Source organism: Paroedura picta, chromosome 7 (assembly GCF_049243985.1).
Source record: "Paroedura picta isolate Pp20150507F chromosome 7, Ppicta_v3.0, whole genome shotgun sequence".
In the NCBI taxonomy this organism is placed as follows: domain Eukaryota; kingdom Metazoa; phylum Chordata; class Lepidosauria; order Squamata; family Gekkonidae; genus Paroedura; species Paroedura picta.
Window position 1 is genome coordinate 19292626 of NC_135375.1, and position 11930 is coordinate 19304555.

General features: G+C 51.1%; 1 protein-coding gene across 2 annotated transcripts in view; it reads right to left on the bottom strand.

The window, feature by feature from the left end:
* NPR3 (natriuretic peptide receptor 3) overlaps positions 1 to 11567 on the bottom strand; it is a 53520-nt gene extending 41953 nt beyond the window's left edge. The window contains exon 1 of one of the 2 annotated variants that reach the window (XM_077346931.1): positions 10313 to 11567. In XM_077346931.1, the coding sequence (XP_077203046.1) occupies positions 10313 to 11057 (745 nt within the window). In that variant the 5' untranslated portion in view covers positions 11058 to 11567. The remainder of the gene's footprint in view (positions 1 to 10312) is intronic. The other variant, XM_077346932.1, reaches the window with a different exon arrangement.
* Positions 11568 to 11930: the final 363 nt, after the last annotated feature.

Here is an 11930-nt window from a genome sequence, read left to right on the forward strand (position 1 = left end):
AAGCATAATATTGATCTTATGTTGAAGAGGAAAGAACACATGTTTCTACAGAATGTTTTCAGCAGCAACCAGCAAGGAAGCTTTCATTTTGCAATTGCTTATCAGTGCTCTAGCACTAAAGACCACAGCTTTATTTGGTTGACTGACCGGCAGTGGAATTCTCAGCTGGGTTTGGATGGCAGCCATGATATATGAGGAGGAAGAGCTGCAGACTTCCTCCCCTGCGCCTTTTCCACGACCTGAATTGGCCCTTGGGAACAGCCTGATAGAAACTTATGCACAGACATCAGTAAATGTACATTACCCCAACAGGGCATTTCAGGTCAGGAAAACTTGAATAAAAGACTGAAGCTTCGTCTCCTCACAGTCTGCGGCCCCAATCCACACAAGCTGGACTTTCACACCTCTGGGAATTGAATGCTCAGCACGGACTCCATGGAAAATGGGGTTGTGGGTGGAGTTTTCTGGGGCGGTGAGAAAAGTGGGAGGGGCTTTTTAGCAATGTTTATTGATTATATTGTAATTTTAGCCACCGTTGTGAGCCACTGTGAGCTAGCTGGCTATGAGTGGCAAGAAGGAAGTTAAATAAATAAAATGTCTGTTCAAACGCTATAGTGACTATGTGATGTGCAAATCAGTCCTGCCAGGTAGTAGGGGCTAAGAAAGATCCCTCTTTACCTGAGATTTGGGGAAATTGTTATCAAACAATCAGCATATAATTTGCTTACACTGTATTTAAGAACCTTCCAGTATACCCAACCTGAGGTTTATAGATTAATAAAATATCGTTTATGGCTATCACAACCAGCTAGTTCGCAGTACACCATAAGTATAAAGATGGGCATTTTTAATTTGTTGATTAAATCATGATTTAAAGTTCAACAACTCAAGGGCATTCAGCTACTGGCCTTTTAACCACAGAACTCTGCTTAACTCAGGCCTGCTAAACTTTGTGCAGTTGGATCCAAAGTTATATTGATGAAGGCACAGTGAGAATTTTATTGCAAGGGCCCAACTCTGGTTGGGACCACAGAATGGGGGGGGGGAGGCTCCCGATCCGTCCCACCGAGGGAACTGAATGTTGAAGCATTCAGCCCGTGTGCAGCCCCCCTGCCCCATAATGGTAAAAACCATTTTGGTTCAGGACCAAAGCATGTGTCAGGAGAAGCAAGAGCCTCTCCCTCCGATCCACATGGTAGTTCTGACCTGAATTAGACCCCTGCGGTGTTTCTGCATTGAGTTTCCAAGGGGGGCTTGCAGCTAACAAAGTAAATGGATTTTCTGGCCCTGGCCCCAACCAAATGAGATCAGGGCCCTTTGGGACCTTAGACAGTTCTATGTGGCCTCCAAGACAGGGATTTTCCACCAGGAACAACTTTATAGTTTGCCGGCCTACTGCAAGGGGCCCTGAAGTCTGAGAAGAGCTCTAAAAAGGCCATGGCCGGAAAAAAAGGGGGGGGGGGGTTTAGAATGGCTGATCTAAACAAGACAGCTGATTAGCACCTGGGTCTCAAATGCTGTGCCCCTGCTTAGCTTCAGAGATCTGATGAGATCAGGCTAGCTGGGCCCACGCAGGTGAGTACCCCCTCCACTTACCTCCTCCCAATCTGCAGCACAGGGATTTTTGTCCTTAAACAAGGTCCAATAACAAAAGGGAAGAAACGTAGGGCGGTTTGCCCTCTCCTCACCCAAGCACCTCCTCTGCTCTTAAAGTCAAGCCCCGTGCCTTATTTTATACGTGACGAAAGCAGACTCTGGCAGAAGCCAATCTGTTTTGCCAGCAACATGTCTGTCCCGAGCCTAATTTTGTAATGTATCTTCTATTAGCCACACTGATGTGAGAATTCTGTTCCGGTGTACACCGAGCCTGACACCACTTGGTTCCTTCCTCTGCTGTTTTTGAAAAGGGGGAACGTTTAGCAAGCTATCTCGGTCCCAGTTGTTTTGCTAAACTGGTGGCTCTATTACTGAAGGCTTAGGAATTCATGCGCTCCCCTGATAGTCGCTTCTACAAGATGCCTTTGTTATTGATGCAATACTCAACGGGATCTTTCCAAGGTTGAGGAGGAAGAGCCTCTCCATTCAGCAGGCCCAAAAGAAAACATCGCTCGAACTAGGAACATATGCAAAGTCACTATAAAAGAATGAAAGGTTAAGTATCAGGTTTTTTGTCATCTAGCCAACATTTCCTTTTTGGTGCACTCTTGGGGGCTTTTTGCATTCTTAGGACTCGATATCTTGAAAAGCAGATCAATTTCTCTTTTTAAGTGTGAAAGTTTTACTGTACTATGTAACAAAAGGGGGGAAGTCAGAGAGGAGGTTCCCCCTGATTCAGCAAAACATGTGCCGCCCGGTGTATTTCCCCCCCCCCCCAATATCATACATTGTTTGAGAGCCAGATTGAAGGTTGCCAGTGTCCTGTCCCTTTAATGGAAGTTTAATGTGCGGAAATGGGCAGCTGAAGCAATTTGCAGCTTGGAGGTAAATAATGTTACTTGATAAATAAAATCTCATCAAGCCTCTGTTAAAGGGGTAGGACTTTTTTTCTCCAAGCAGCTGACAACCCTCGCTAGACAAACATGGGATCTAAAACCCTTGTGTTGGAGGGGGGCATATAATGGGGAGAAACAGAGGCATCAGAGGGCATAACCCTTTCCTAGCCTGCTGTATCTTGTGAGGAACCTCTGGGTAAGAGATTTTATAAAGTTACAGACAGAGAAAGGGTTAAACATCCCTGCCTTCCCTTTCCTGGTTTCCCCTTTCTCCACCATCTTTGTCCTACAGCCCCCCCCCCAACTTGCCCACCTACTCCAGAAACAACAAATAAGTATTTCAAAGCAGGCCACTTTCCCCCTCCAGAACACCTTTTGCCCCACCCCACGACTCCCTTGCAACTCTTGGCAATCTCATGTTTGTAGCCCAAAGTGTTGAACAGGATAGCTTGACAACCCTGGAAGGGTGTCCCGAATAGGTGAGAGTTAATTAATTTTGTATATATATTTTAAAATTTGTCAAACAGTTTTTGGGTGTTATGACCATGCATGGTCATGTCAACCTGCCCTCCCCTCCCAAAATGGCCAATGAATGGCCTGGAGGGGGAGGGAAGTGAGGGACCTCAGGGGGCATGTCCACAGCTACGCATCCCAAGCATATTCTGTGTGATTTTACCACTTCTGGGGTTGCTCGAAACATGAAGAATGTTTCAGGGGGTTCTCAATATGAGAATCTCAACTTTCTCATGGCTGGTGTAGTGTATGCTGAATGTTTTCAAATATTGCACACTTTATGCACTCGAAAGTAGGGTTGGCGCTCGGGCCGCCAAAGCGTCCATTCGTGCCTGAAGCTGCCTGAAGCCACATGTGTGCGCTGACTGGTTTACCAGTGCCCGCACCACCCCTCCCCCACCCCGTGGTGCTGGCTGCTTCGGGCGCAAACGGCCAGTTTAGCGGCCAAAGCCCCCAACCCTACTTGAAAGTTTACACCTTGAATAGAACTTGAGTCCCACTGGACTCAAATTTTGTTCTGCTGCTTCAGACCCACCCGAATCTATGGCAGAAAACAGTTTGTTCTAAGAAGTGGGCTAAGGAAACAGTGGTTTTACCTTGGCCCGGGCTGTAGCAAATGGCCATTAGCCTTGTTGTCTCGTATACATCTTTCTTCCTGCAGTACAAACCGAGCGCACTGTCTTTATTGATGTGTGTTATTCACTAGGATCAGCCAAGATGCCAATTAAACAACCTGATGCTCAGCGTTCTCTCAGGGCAGGTCTGAATGCATGGATTGCTCAAGCCAAGTGTCTTCTGCTGGTGTTGAACGGCCTTCAGAGATCAGGCTCAAGTGGGTAGCCATGTTGGTCCAAAGCAGAACAAATTTAGAGTCCAGTAACACCTTTAAGACCAACAAAGTTTTATTTGAGGTATGAACTTTCGTGTGCACGCAAGTTTCCTCGGATACAATGTCATGGAATGGAAGTAAGCCGTTTTCCTATTTATCTCTGGAATTTGTTAACAAGTTTCATTGTGCTGCATGCTAATTCACTCTCACTCTTTGCCATTAAGTATGTATTGCTTACTTCCGTTTCATGATATCATGAGGAAGTGGGCGTGCACACAAAAGCTCCTGCCTTAAATACAACCTTGTTGGTCTTAAAGGTGCCCCTGGACTCTAAATTTGTTCTTCAGCGATAGGACAGACACTGCACCAATGCGCAGCCTGACCTGCATGATGCCTTTATGCAGACATGGGAGTGAAGACAAATACCTCCTTTGCCTCTAACACTTCCTCCTATGCAAAAAATAAGAGAAGGGTTGCTTTGTTTATTAAACCCAAGCCCTCCCCTATATCCTGCATCCACAAGAGGATTGTGTTAGACCTCTTCATCCTCCTTCCCGGCTGCTGCTTCGGGGGCTGCCCTGCCACTCTGCCACCGGCTCACCTTTGGTGCTCTCCAGCGGCCACCATGGCTGGGGCCCCCCCTTGGCATGGCACTGCACAGCTGCTGCTGGCAGCGCCCCCAGCAGGTGGCAGGAAGAGCAGGAGAGCAAGCAGAGCAGGGGCTCAGGCAGCGGTGGTGATGTCCCTCGGCAAAAGACTACCCCCCCCCACCGGGCCTTAGTAAAATTGTCAAGCTTTGACCGGTCCCCGGTGATAAAAAGGTTGCGGACCACTGTGTTAGACTACCACAGGGTTGGTCAGATGTCCGCGGACTACAATTACCATGAGCCCCTGCCAGTGCTGGCAGGGGCTCATGGTAATTGTAGTCCATGGACACCCACAGTTTGGCCACCTCTGGCTTAGAGAGACAAGGAAGCAAGCACACTTCTGGCTACTGACGAAGATGCTGCAAATCAATCCATGCTTATCCAGATCCGTTCTGATACATTCTGCGGGCTTTACTCTCAGGTAAAGTACACAGCCCAAGCAAGGCCATTAACCACAGAGACGTTTCGGAGGTCATTAATTTAAAGGGTGGACATAAGTCAGTTGTAGCCTCGCTTCCAAGGAACCACCCAGCCACACCTGTAACTTAAATCCAACTGCAAACAGCAGCAATTCTTCCACAGGTTGTAAAGCCCATGAATTCCTATCATCACTGGTTTGGTGGACGCTTCCTTTCATAGATATTCTTGATCTAAAGCTCTATGACAGGGGTAGTCAAACTGCGGCCCTCAAGATGTCCATGGACTACAATTCCCAGGAGCCCCTGCCAGCATTCGCTGGCATTGTAGTCCACGGACATCTGGAGGGCCGCAGTTTGACTACCCCTGCTCTATGACATTCTGAGTGGTTATGTTTAAATGTTTGACCGAAAGCCTTCAAAGAGTTTTGGGCACACTTACTTTTAGGGCATTTCTTACAAAAAAAGTATCTACGGCCGTTTGTTTTGTGTGTGTGTGTGTGTGTGTGTTTTGTTTGCATTGCACGGTTTATGTGCGCATTCAGAACAGATGGGAGTGGAATTCATCAAACAATCTGAGCTTGTCATGGGAGAGGGGGGTGGAAATCAGGACTTGGTAACCGAGAGACAGTGTTTAATAAGTGTCCCAGGACAGCCGCTGAGCCTGTCTTTTGCAACGTCTTTCAAGTACATGCTAACAAACACATGCCATAAACAATCCCGCAGCCACGCACAAGTCGTTTCCCCGGGCCCGTCCCAACCCCCACGCCTTGTAAATCCGCTTTCTGCTGCCTAAATGAGTCCAAAAGCCAGCAGTGCATGACCGGCTAGAGAACAGCTTCCTAATTTGAGTAAAAACAGGAAACTCCACAAAAGACCGGCTTGACGGATCTTGAGAGGAGTCAGCTCAAAAGCTCCCAAAGAACATGACATAATCTGATCAGGGTGAGAGGAGGGAAAAAAAAACAATATGAGGAGTCCCTGAAAACCCAATCCAATTCATCAACTATATCGACAGATAAATATGTTTTTAAACATGGCTGGTCTTGAGGGAAACATAGGGGGAGAAATGCAGGGAGAGAGGGAAGAGCCCTGGCAAACGTTTCACTTGCAAAATACTAAGAGCAATTCAACAGAATTCAGAGGACTGCCACTATGACAGCAAAATTAATCTGGAGATTGTGGCACAGACAGGTGGACTGAACAGACGCAAACAGGTGGACCTCACCTGCTCTTGCCCCACATTGCTTTGGTCTCCAGTGCATGTTTCTATCTGCATTTACATTCGTAATGTCATTTGTAAGAGATGCTGAAAACGATATCTGGAGTTTATTTTTGGGGGGGGGGGGTTTGAAAAAGGTATACTAAACAGTCCAAGTTTCTGATGCACACACACTTTCATTTTCTTTCTCCCCAATGGAGACCCAAATTAGCTTACATAGAATCATAGAATCATAGAGTTGGAAGGGACCTCCTGGGTCATCTAGTCCAACCCCCCCACACTATGCAGGACACTCACATCCCAATCACTCATCTACTGTAACCTGCCACCCCCTTGAGCCTTCGTAGAATCAGCCTCTCCGTCAGATGGCTCTCCAGCCTCTGTTTAAAAATGTCACTGGCCTCTCCTCCATGTTCTCCTCACAACCATGCTGCAAGGTGGGTAAGGCCGAGAGGGCTTTCATGGCACACTTGGGGATTCAAACCTGGGTCTCTGAGGTACTAGTCCAACACTCTTAACCACCTGACAGAATGCGCATCATGCTAAGTTCTGGTGAATGCACTACTCCCAGGTTTGGGAAGACGATGGTACCTTAACAAGGGGTCCCTCAGGTAGTTAATCTTACTGCACTACTGAGATTCATATGGAGATGTTCATTCCTAACACACATTTGGAAAATTATTTAACCTTTTCTACTTTAATTCTTTGTTCCAAGTGATTCTTACTTATTTGGGAATTTATATCCCACACCTTTACCCAAAGGTCCCAGGATGGGTCACAACAATACAGAAGAAGATACGGAACAAAATAATGGAAAATGCATTCAGCTATATTATCATGGTCTTGACAACAGCCCTAAAAGATAGATCAGTATTAGGATAGTGCCACAGATGGGCTAGGGCCTTCTCGGTCCTGGCCCCAACCTGGTAGAAAGAGCTCCTGGGAGAGCTGCAAGCCCTTGCGGAGCTTTTGAAGTTCCAGAGGGCCTGTAAAACAGAGCTCTTCCATCAGGCCTTTGGTTGAGTCTGGGGCCAAGAAGATCTTGGGGCCCCTATGCTCAAGCTGACCCTTAACTTCTGGTCCACCCCATATGTCCCCGCGGCACCACCAGCTTGGGGCTGGCTGGAGGGTGAAGGAAGAGTTTTTTATCGCCACTGCTGGGTTATTTACTGGGTTATACTGGATTTTAGCAATGGGTTTCATCAGGGATTTTATTATGTTTTGTGATCCACCACAAGCCATCTGGGAGCGGCGGGATATAAATCCAAAACTAACTAAATAAGCACAAGGCTGGGAGGACAGTGCGCGTGTGGCAGAGGCAAGATTAAAACCAAAGTCTTCTTGAGTCAGAGCTGGAACCAACACATCACATCACTGCTTTCCGAGTACATATATATTACACACCAATGCAAAACACTCCAGGAAAGATGGCGGCACATTCAAGCAACACAATTCAGCTTCATTCTCAGTTCTCAAAGGCAGCACCTGAAGGAGCCAAAGAGAAATACACGGACAGACGGTTTCATTCCAGATTACCATATGACACTATGGACAGCAATAGCAGGGTGCAGATCTGCTGGCAGCATGCAAAACCGGCTAGCCAGTTGCAAGAAGGCACAGAGGAGTGGTACTGGGAAAGGGGGAGAGATGATACTGCGTGAGTATTGAAGTCCAGCAGGGCAGATCATTGCAGCAGTTTTCGATATTAGTTTCGGACAAAATCTACCCAGGACAAGGGAAAGGCTCGACAAAGTTGGTGCAAAATTAGGAAGTGCTAGATCAGAATTTCCAAGATGGAGTCAGTTAAATTCAATGATGCAGATGAAGGAGGGGCCCAGTGGTTACTGGACAGCATGAGTAATGGGCAGTTAATAGGCAGGGGGCAAGGCTAGGTGTCACCCAAGCTAGAAGACTTCCTACTGATATGAACCTGTCAGATATCTTCCTAATCCAACAGCAGCTACCTGCACAGTGCAAAACCTGCATCTTATACATTATAACTTGGGGGGGGGGATTTGGTTAGCCCTAAGTGGGTCACTGGATTCAAACTTTCCTCTAGTGCAGAGGTTCTCAACCTGGGGGTCACCCTTTCACAGGGGTTGCAGGAGGGCAAGCAGCCTGGCCAGGGGGGGGGCACCATCCACACAACAATCTTGCGGGGTAGATCGAGAGAGTGTTAGTTAGTCTGTCTGGAGCAGCAGAAAAGAGCATGATCGGCATGGTGGGACAAGAGGCAGAACTGAACTGAGAAGCTCTGGGGAGGGGGAACCCAATTTATATGCAATAATGAACAATGGATCTTCACGCCATTGGTCGATTTTTGTTTAAGTTCTGTGAAAGAACCCTTGCATAATTTTATGGCTGGGGGTCACCACAACATGAGGAACTGTATTAAAGGGTCGCAGCATTAGGAAGGTTGAGGACCACCGCTCTAGTGCAGAATCATGTCAGCCATCCAGGTAACCATTTAAGCAATACATACACACCATTCTTGCAGTTTTTTACACCCGAGTCAAACATTGTTCCTCCAGCTAATATTACTGTGAGAAAATCGTATTTCCTTAGTGCATGTACTGCAGTTGGAAGTGCCATGGGTACAGTCATCGCATATCTGTGAGTGGCCCCTATTGACCAGCGCCCGTATCATCATGGGAAATCGCTGGACCCTTCCTCTATGCATCCTTTTAAATAACAATTTTAAAAGGTCTCATTTTAATATACTTTTTCCCCCCTCCAGAGACCCCCGAAGTGGACCAGTGCAACCAAAGGATCCTATGCGGGGGGGGGGGGAGGTTATGGACTGGATTGTGCCATCCATATTGTTGGAATTTTGCATTTAATGCATTATACTGCAAACCACCATGAGCCAGCAGGGTTCCGGAGCTAAACTCAATAAAAGCCAATATAAATGAAGAAATAAATAAAATAGCCCTTTCAAGTTGGAGGGAAACCTGGCAGACACCTGTATGGCTGGCCCTCCCCCAGTTTCCTTCCTTTGCCCACCCTAAGCATAACTCTGTGCAAGCCCCCCTTCCCCAGTAGTGGAATGTGCAGACCCCCCCCCCTCATGAGCTCTGTTGTTAATCATCCCCATGGCGAGTTTAACAATGCTCAGTTATTAGATGCACATGAAGGTACTTAACATATGCTAACCAGAAGGGAGATATTATCCCACCAGCTAAGGCAGCAGCCCAGGAAAGGTGGTCTTAAAGCAAAACAGCTTCTCATCAGCAGTGGAATGAAAGAATACCAGAAGCAATTACTGGGAACCAGGGCAGTTTAAGCAGTGGTGCAACGCAGGAGTCCTGGGTGCAAGTCCTGCCACCAAAAAATCTCCCTCTCCGGCCTTGGACAAACCGATCTTTCAGCCTCTTATAAAATGGGAAGGTCAGTGACCACAGGGCTTCTGGTCAAATGCAAGGAGCCTCCCGGTGCACGTTTCCCCGCCAGTGTGGGTATCTCGCTGGGGCTTACTTTTGAGTAAACACGCAGCAGGTTTGCAAAGTCAATGCAAGTAGACTGGAGGGCGACCTCCCTCAGAGGAGGCAGAGCAAGGTTCAAAGCGAGGGAAAGTTACTGTCAGGAAAAGGTCAAGCAGCAAACGGCCGGGAGCCCCAGTGGCTTCATGGGGGCTGGGAAACCCAAAAGATCCGGGCACCCTCCCCGCAGCTGCTAAATGATCCAAAGCAGGGGTAGTCAAACCTGTGGTCCTCCAGATGTTCATGGACTACAATTCCCATGAGCCCCTGCCAGCGTTTGCTGGCAGGGGCTCATGGGAGTTGTAGTCCATGAACATCTGGAGGACCACAGGTTGACTACCCCTGATCCAAAGCACAGCAGACCCCCAAAATACCCTCCCTTCCCTTCCCCTTATCACCGGCTCTCCACAAACCAGCGCTACTCCGCGCAGGCAATGCCGTAAGGAGCCGGGGCTGCTCTTCCCGGAGCGGCTACTCCTTTGAGTTGCACGTCGGACGGCAGTCCAAAATCCCCGGAGACAACACGGGCCCTTTTGGCCTCGCAGCCAAGAGCGTCTCCAGAGCTTCCCTCCAAGGAGCTCAGGGCGGTCGCCACGATCCCCGTCCCCAACAACCCCGCGAGGTAGACCAGAGAACACCCCCCGCCCTCGGTCCAGATTGCACGGACGGAAGCCCCCCCGACGGTTCCTCCCGGGTGGGGGGCTTCAAGCTCACCTCTCTCGCCGCCCTGGACGGTGCGCACCACGTCGTCGGCGTACTTGGCGGCGCCCTCGTCGAAGGCCAGGTACTCGATGTGGAGGGCGGCGTCGCGGAAGACCGTGTGGACGCCCTCGACGGCGAAGTAGCAGTTGCGCTGCTCCTTGTCGTCGTGGTAGGCGAGCAGGACGCGCGTCCACTGCTGGCGTCGGAAGAGCGCCAGGAACATCTCGCCCATCTTGGCGTAGCCCGGCGAGACGCGGGTCAGGTGCGAGTACTCGCCCGTCTTCACCTGGAAGCCCGCGGCCAGCGTGCCGGCCGAGATCATGGGCAGGTTCCAGTGCGACGCCAGGCGGGCCACGGGCGCCGCCGCGTACTCGCACACGGGCCCCAGCAGCAGGTCGGGCCACTGGCGCCCCACGGCCACCATGTCCACGAGGCGGAAGAGCGCGCCGTTGCCGCAGTCCGAGTCCTCGTAGAAGAGGCGCAGCGTGTAGCCGGCCGGCAGCAGCGTCCCGTTGGCCTCCACGCTCCGCGCCGCGTACTCGATGGCCGGCCGCACGCGGCCCAGCGAGAACAGGTAGGCGTTGTCCTTGGGCAGCAGCACCAGCACCCGCAGCGCCTTCTCCTCCGGAGACGCCGCCACCGCGCCCGGCCCGCCGCCGCCGCCGCCGCCGCTGCTACTGGTGGTGATCCTGGGCGCGAGGAGCAGCCAAGCCACGAGGCTGCAAGTGGAGGCGCTCAGGAAGCAAAAGGGAGGCATGCCGGCGAGGACACCGGGCTGGGGGTAGGGGTAGGGCTGGGTGGGTGGTTGGGGGTGAAGCAGCAGCAGCAGCAGCAAGGGGAGCGATGCCTTGGGGGGCAAGAAGGGAGGGGGGCTTGCACGGAAACGGCTTGCTTCCCAAAAAAGGGGGCGCGCGCGAGAAAAAAAAATCAGAGCATGCAAAGTTTGCACGGCTCGACGGAGCAGGAGCGTGTCCTTTGGGATGCCTGCGAGGACATGGGAGAGAGAGAGAGAGAGAGAGAGGGCTGGGCGGGGGGGGGGGTGCTTGCCGATCAACTACAACCCTCCCACGACCTGTCCCGGTGTCGTCGTCGGCGACAGCAGCAGCAGCAGCAGCATCTTCTGCTTCCTCCCCGGTCCCTTGCCTGGCTGCCCGCGGAGCGATCCTGGCGCGCCTCCCTGCCTCCGCCCGGTCTCATGGCCTCTGTTTAAATAGCGGGGCAGCCGGCAGCGCGCCTCTCCGCCGCACACATGGCGCGCCGAGGCCGGGTTTGTGCGGGAGGCGGGGAGGAGCCGCTCCGGAGCTGCCTCCCACGGGCCGGCCCCGCCCCTCCTCTCCTCCCCCCCCCCCCCAACCCGGCGCCTTCACCTCGACACGCCCCCCCCCCAGTCCCTCCCTCCCACCCGGGGCTTGCGGACCCGCCGCTTCGGTGTGGGATTTCGAACGGGGAAGTCCGACGGGCGCCCGGCGCGGCTTTCCCATCTCCGTGCCGATGCAAGACCGCCACCGCCACCACCAAGGCAGCGAGCTTGTCCTGCGCGGGAGCCTGCCTGTCCGGGAGGGATTGCAAAGGGCCCCCCGCAGGCATGCACCCTGTGCCATGGGACGCGCGCCCTGCAAGCGGATTCTCC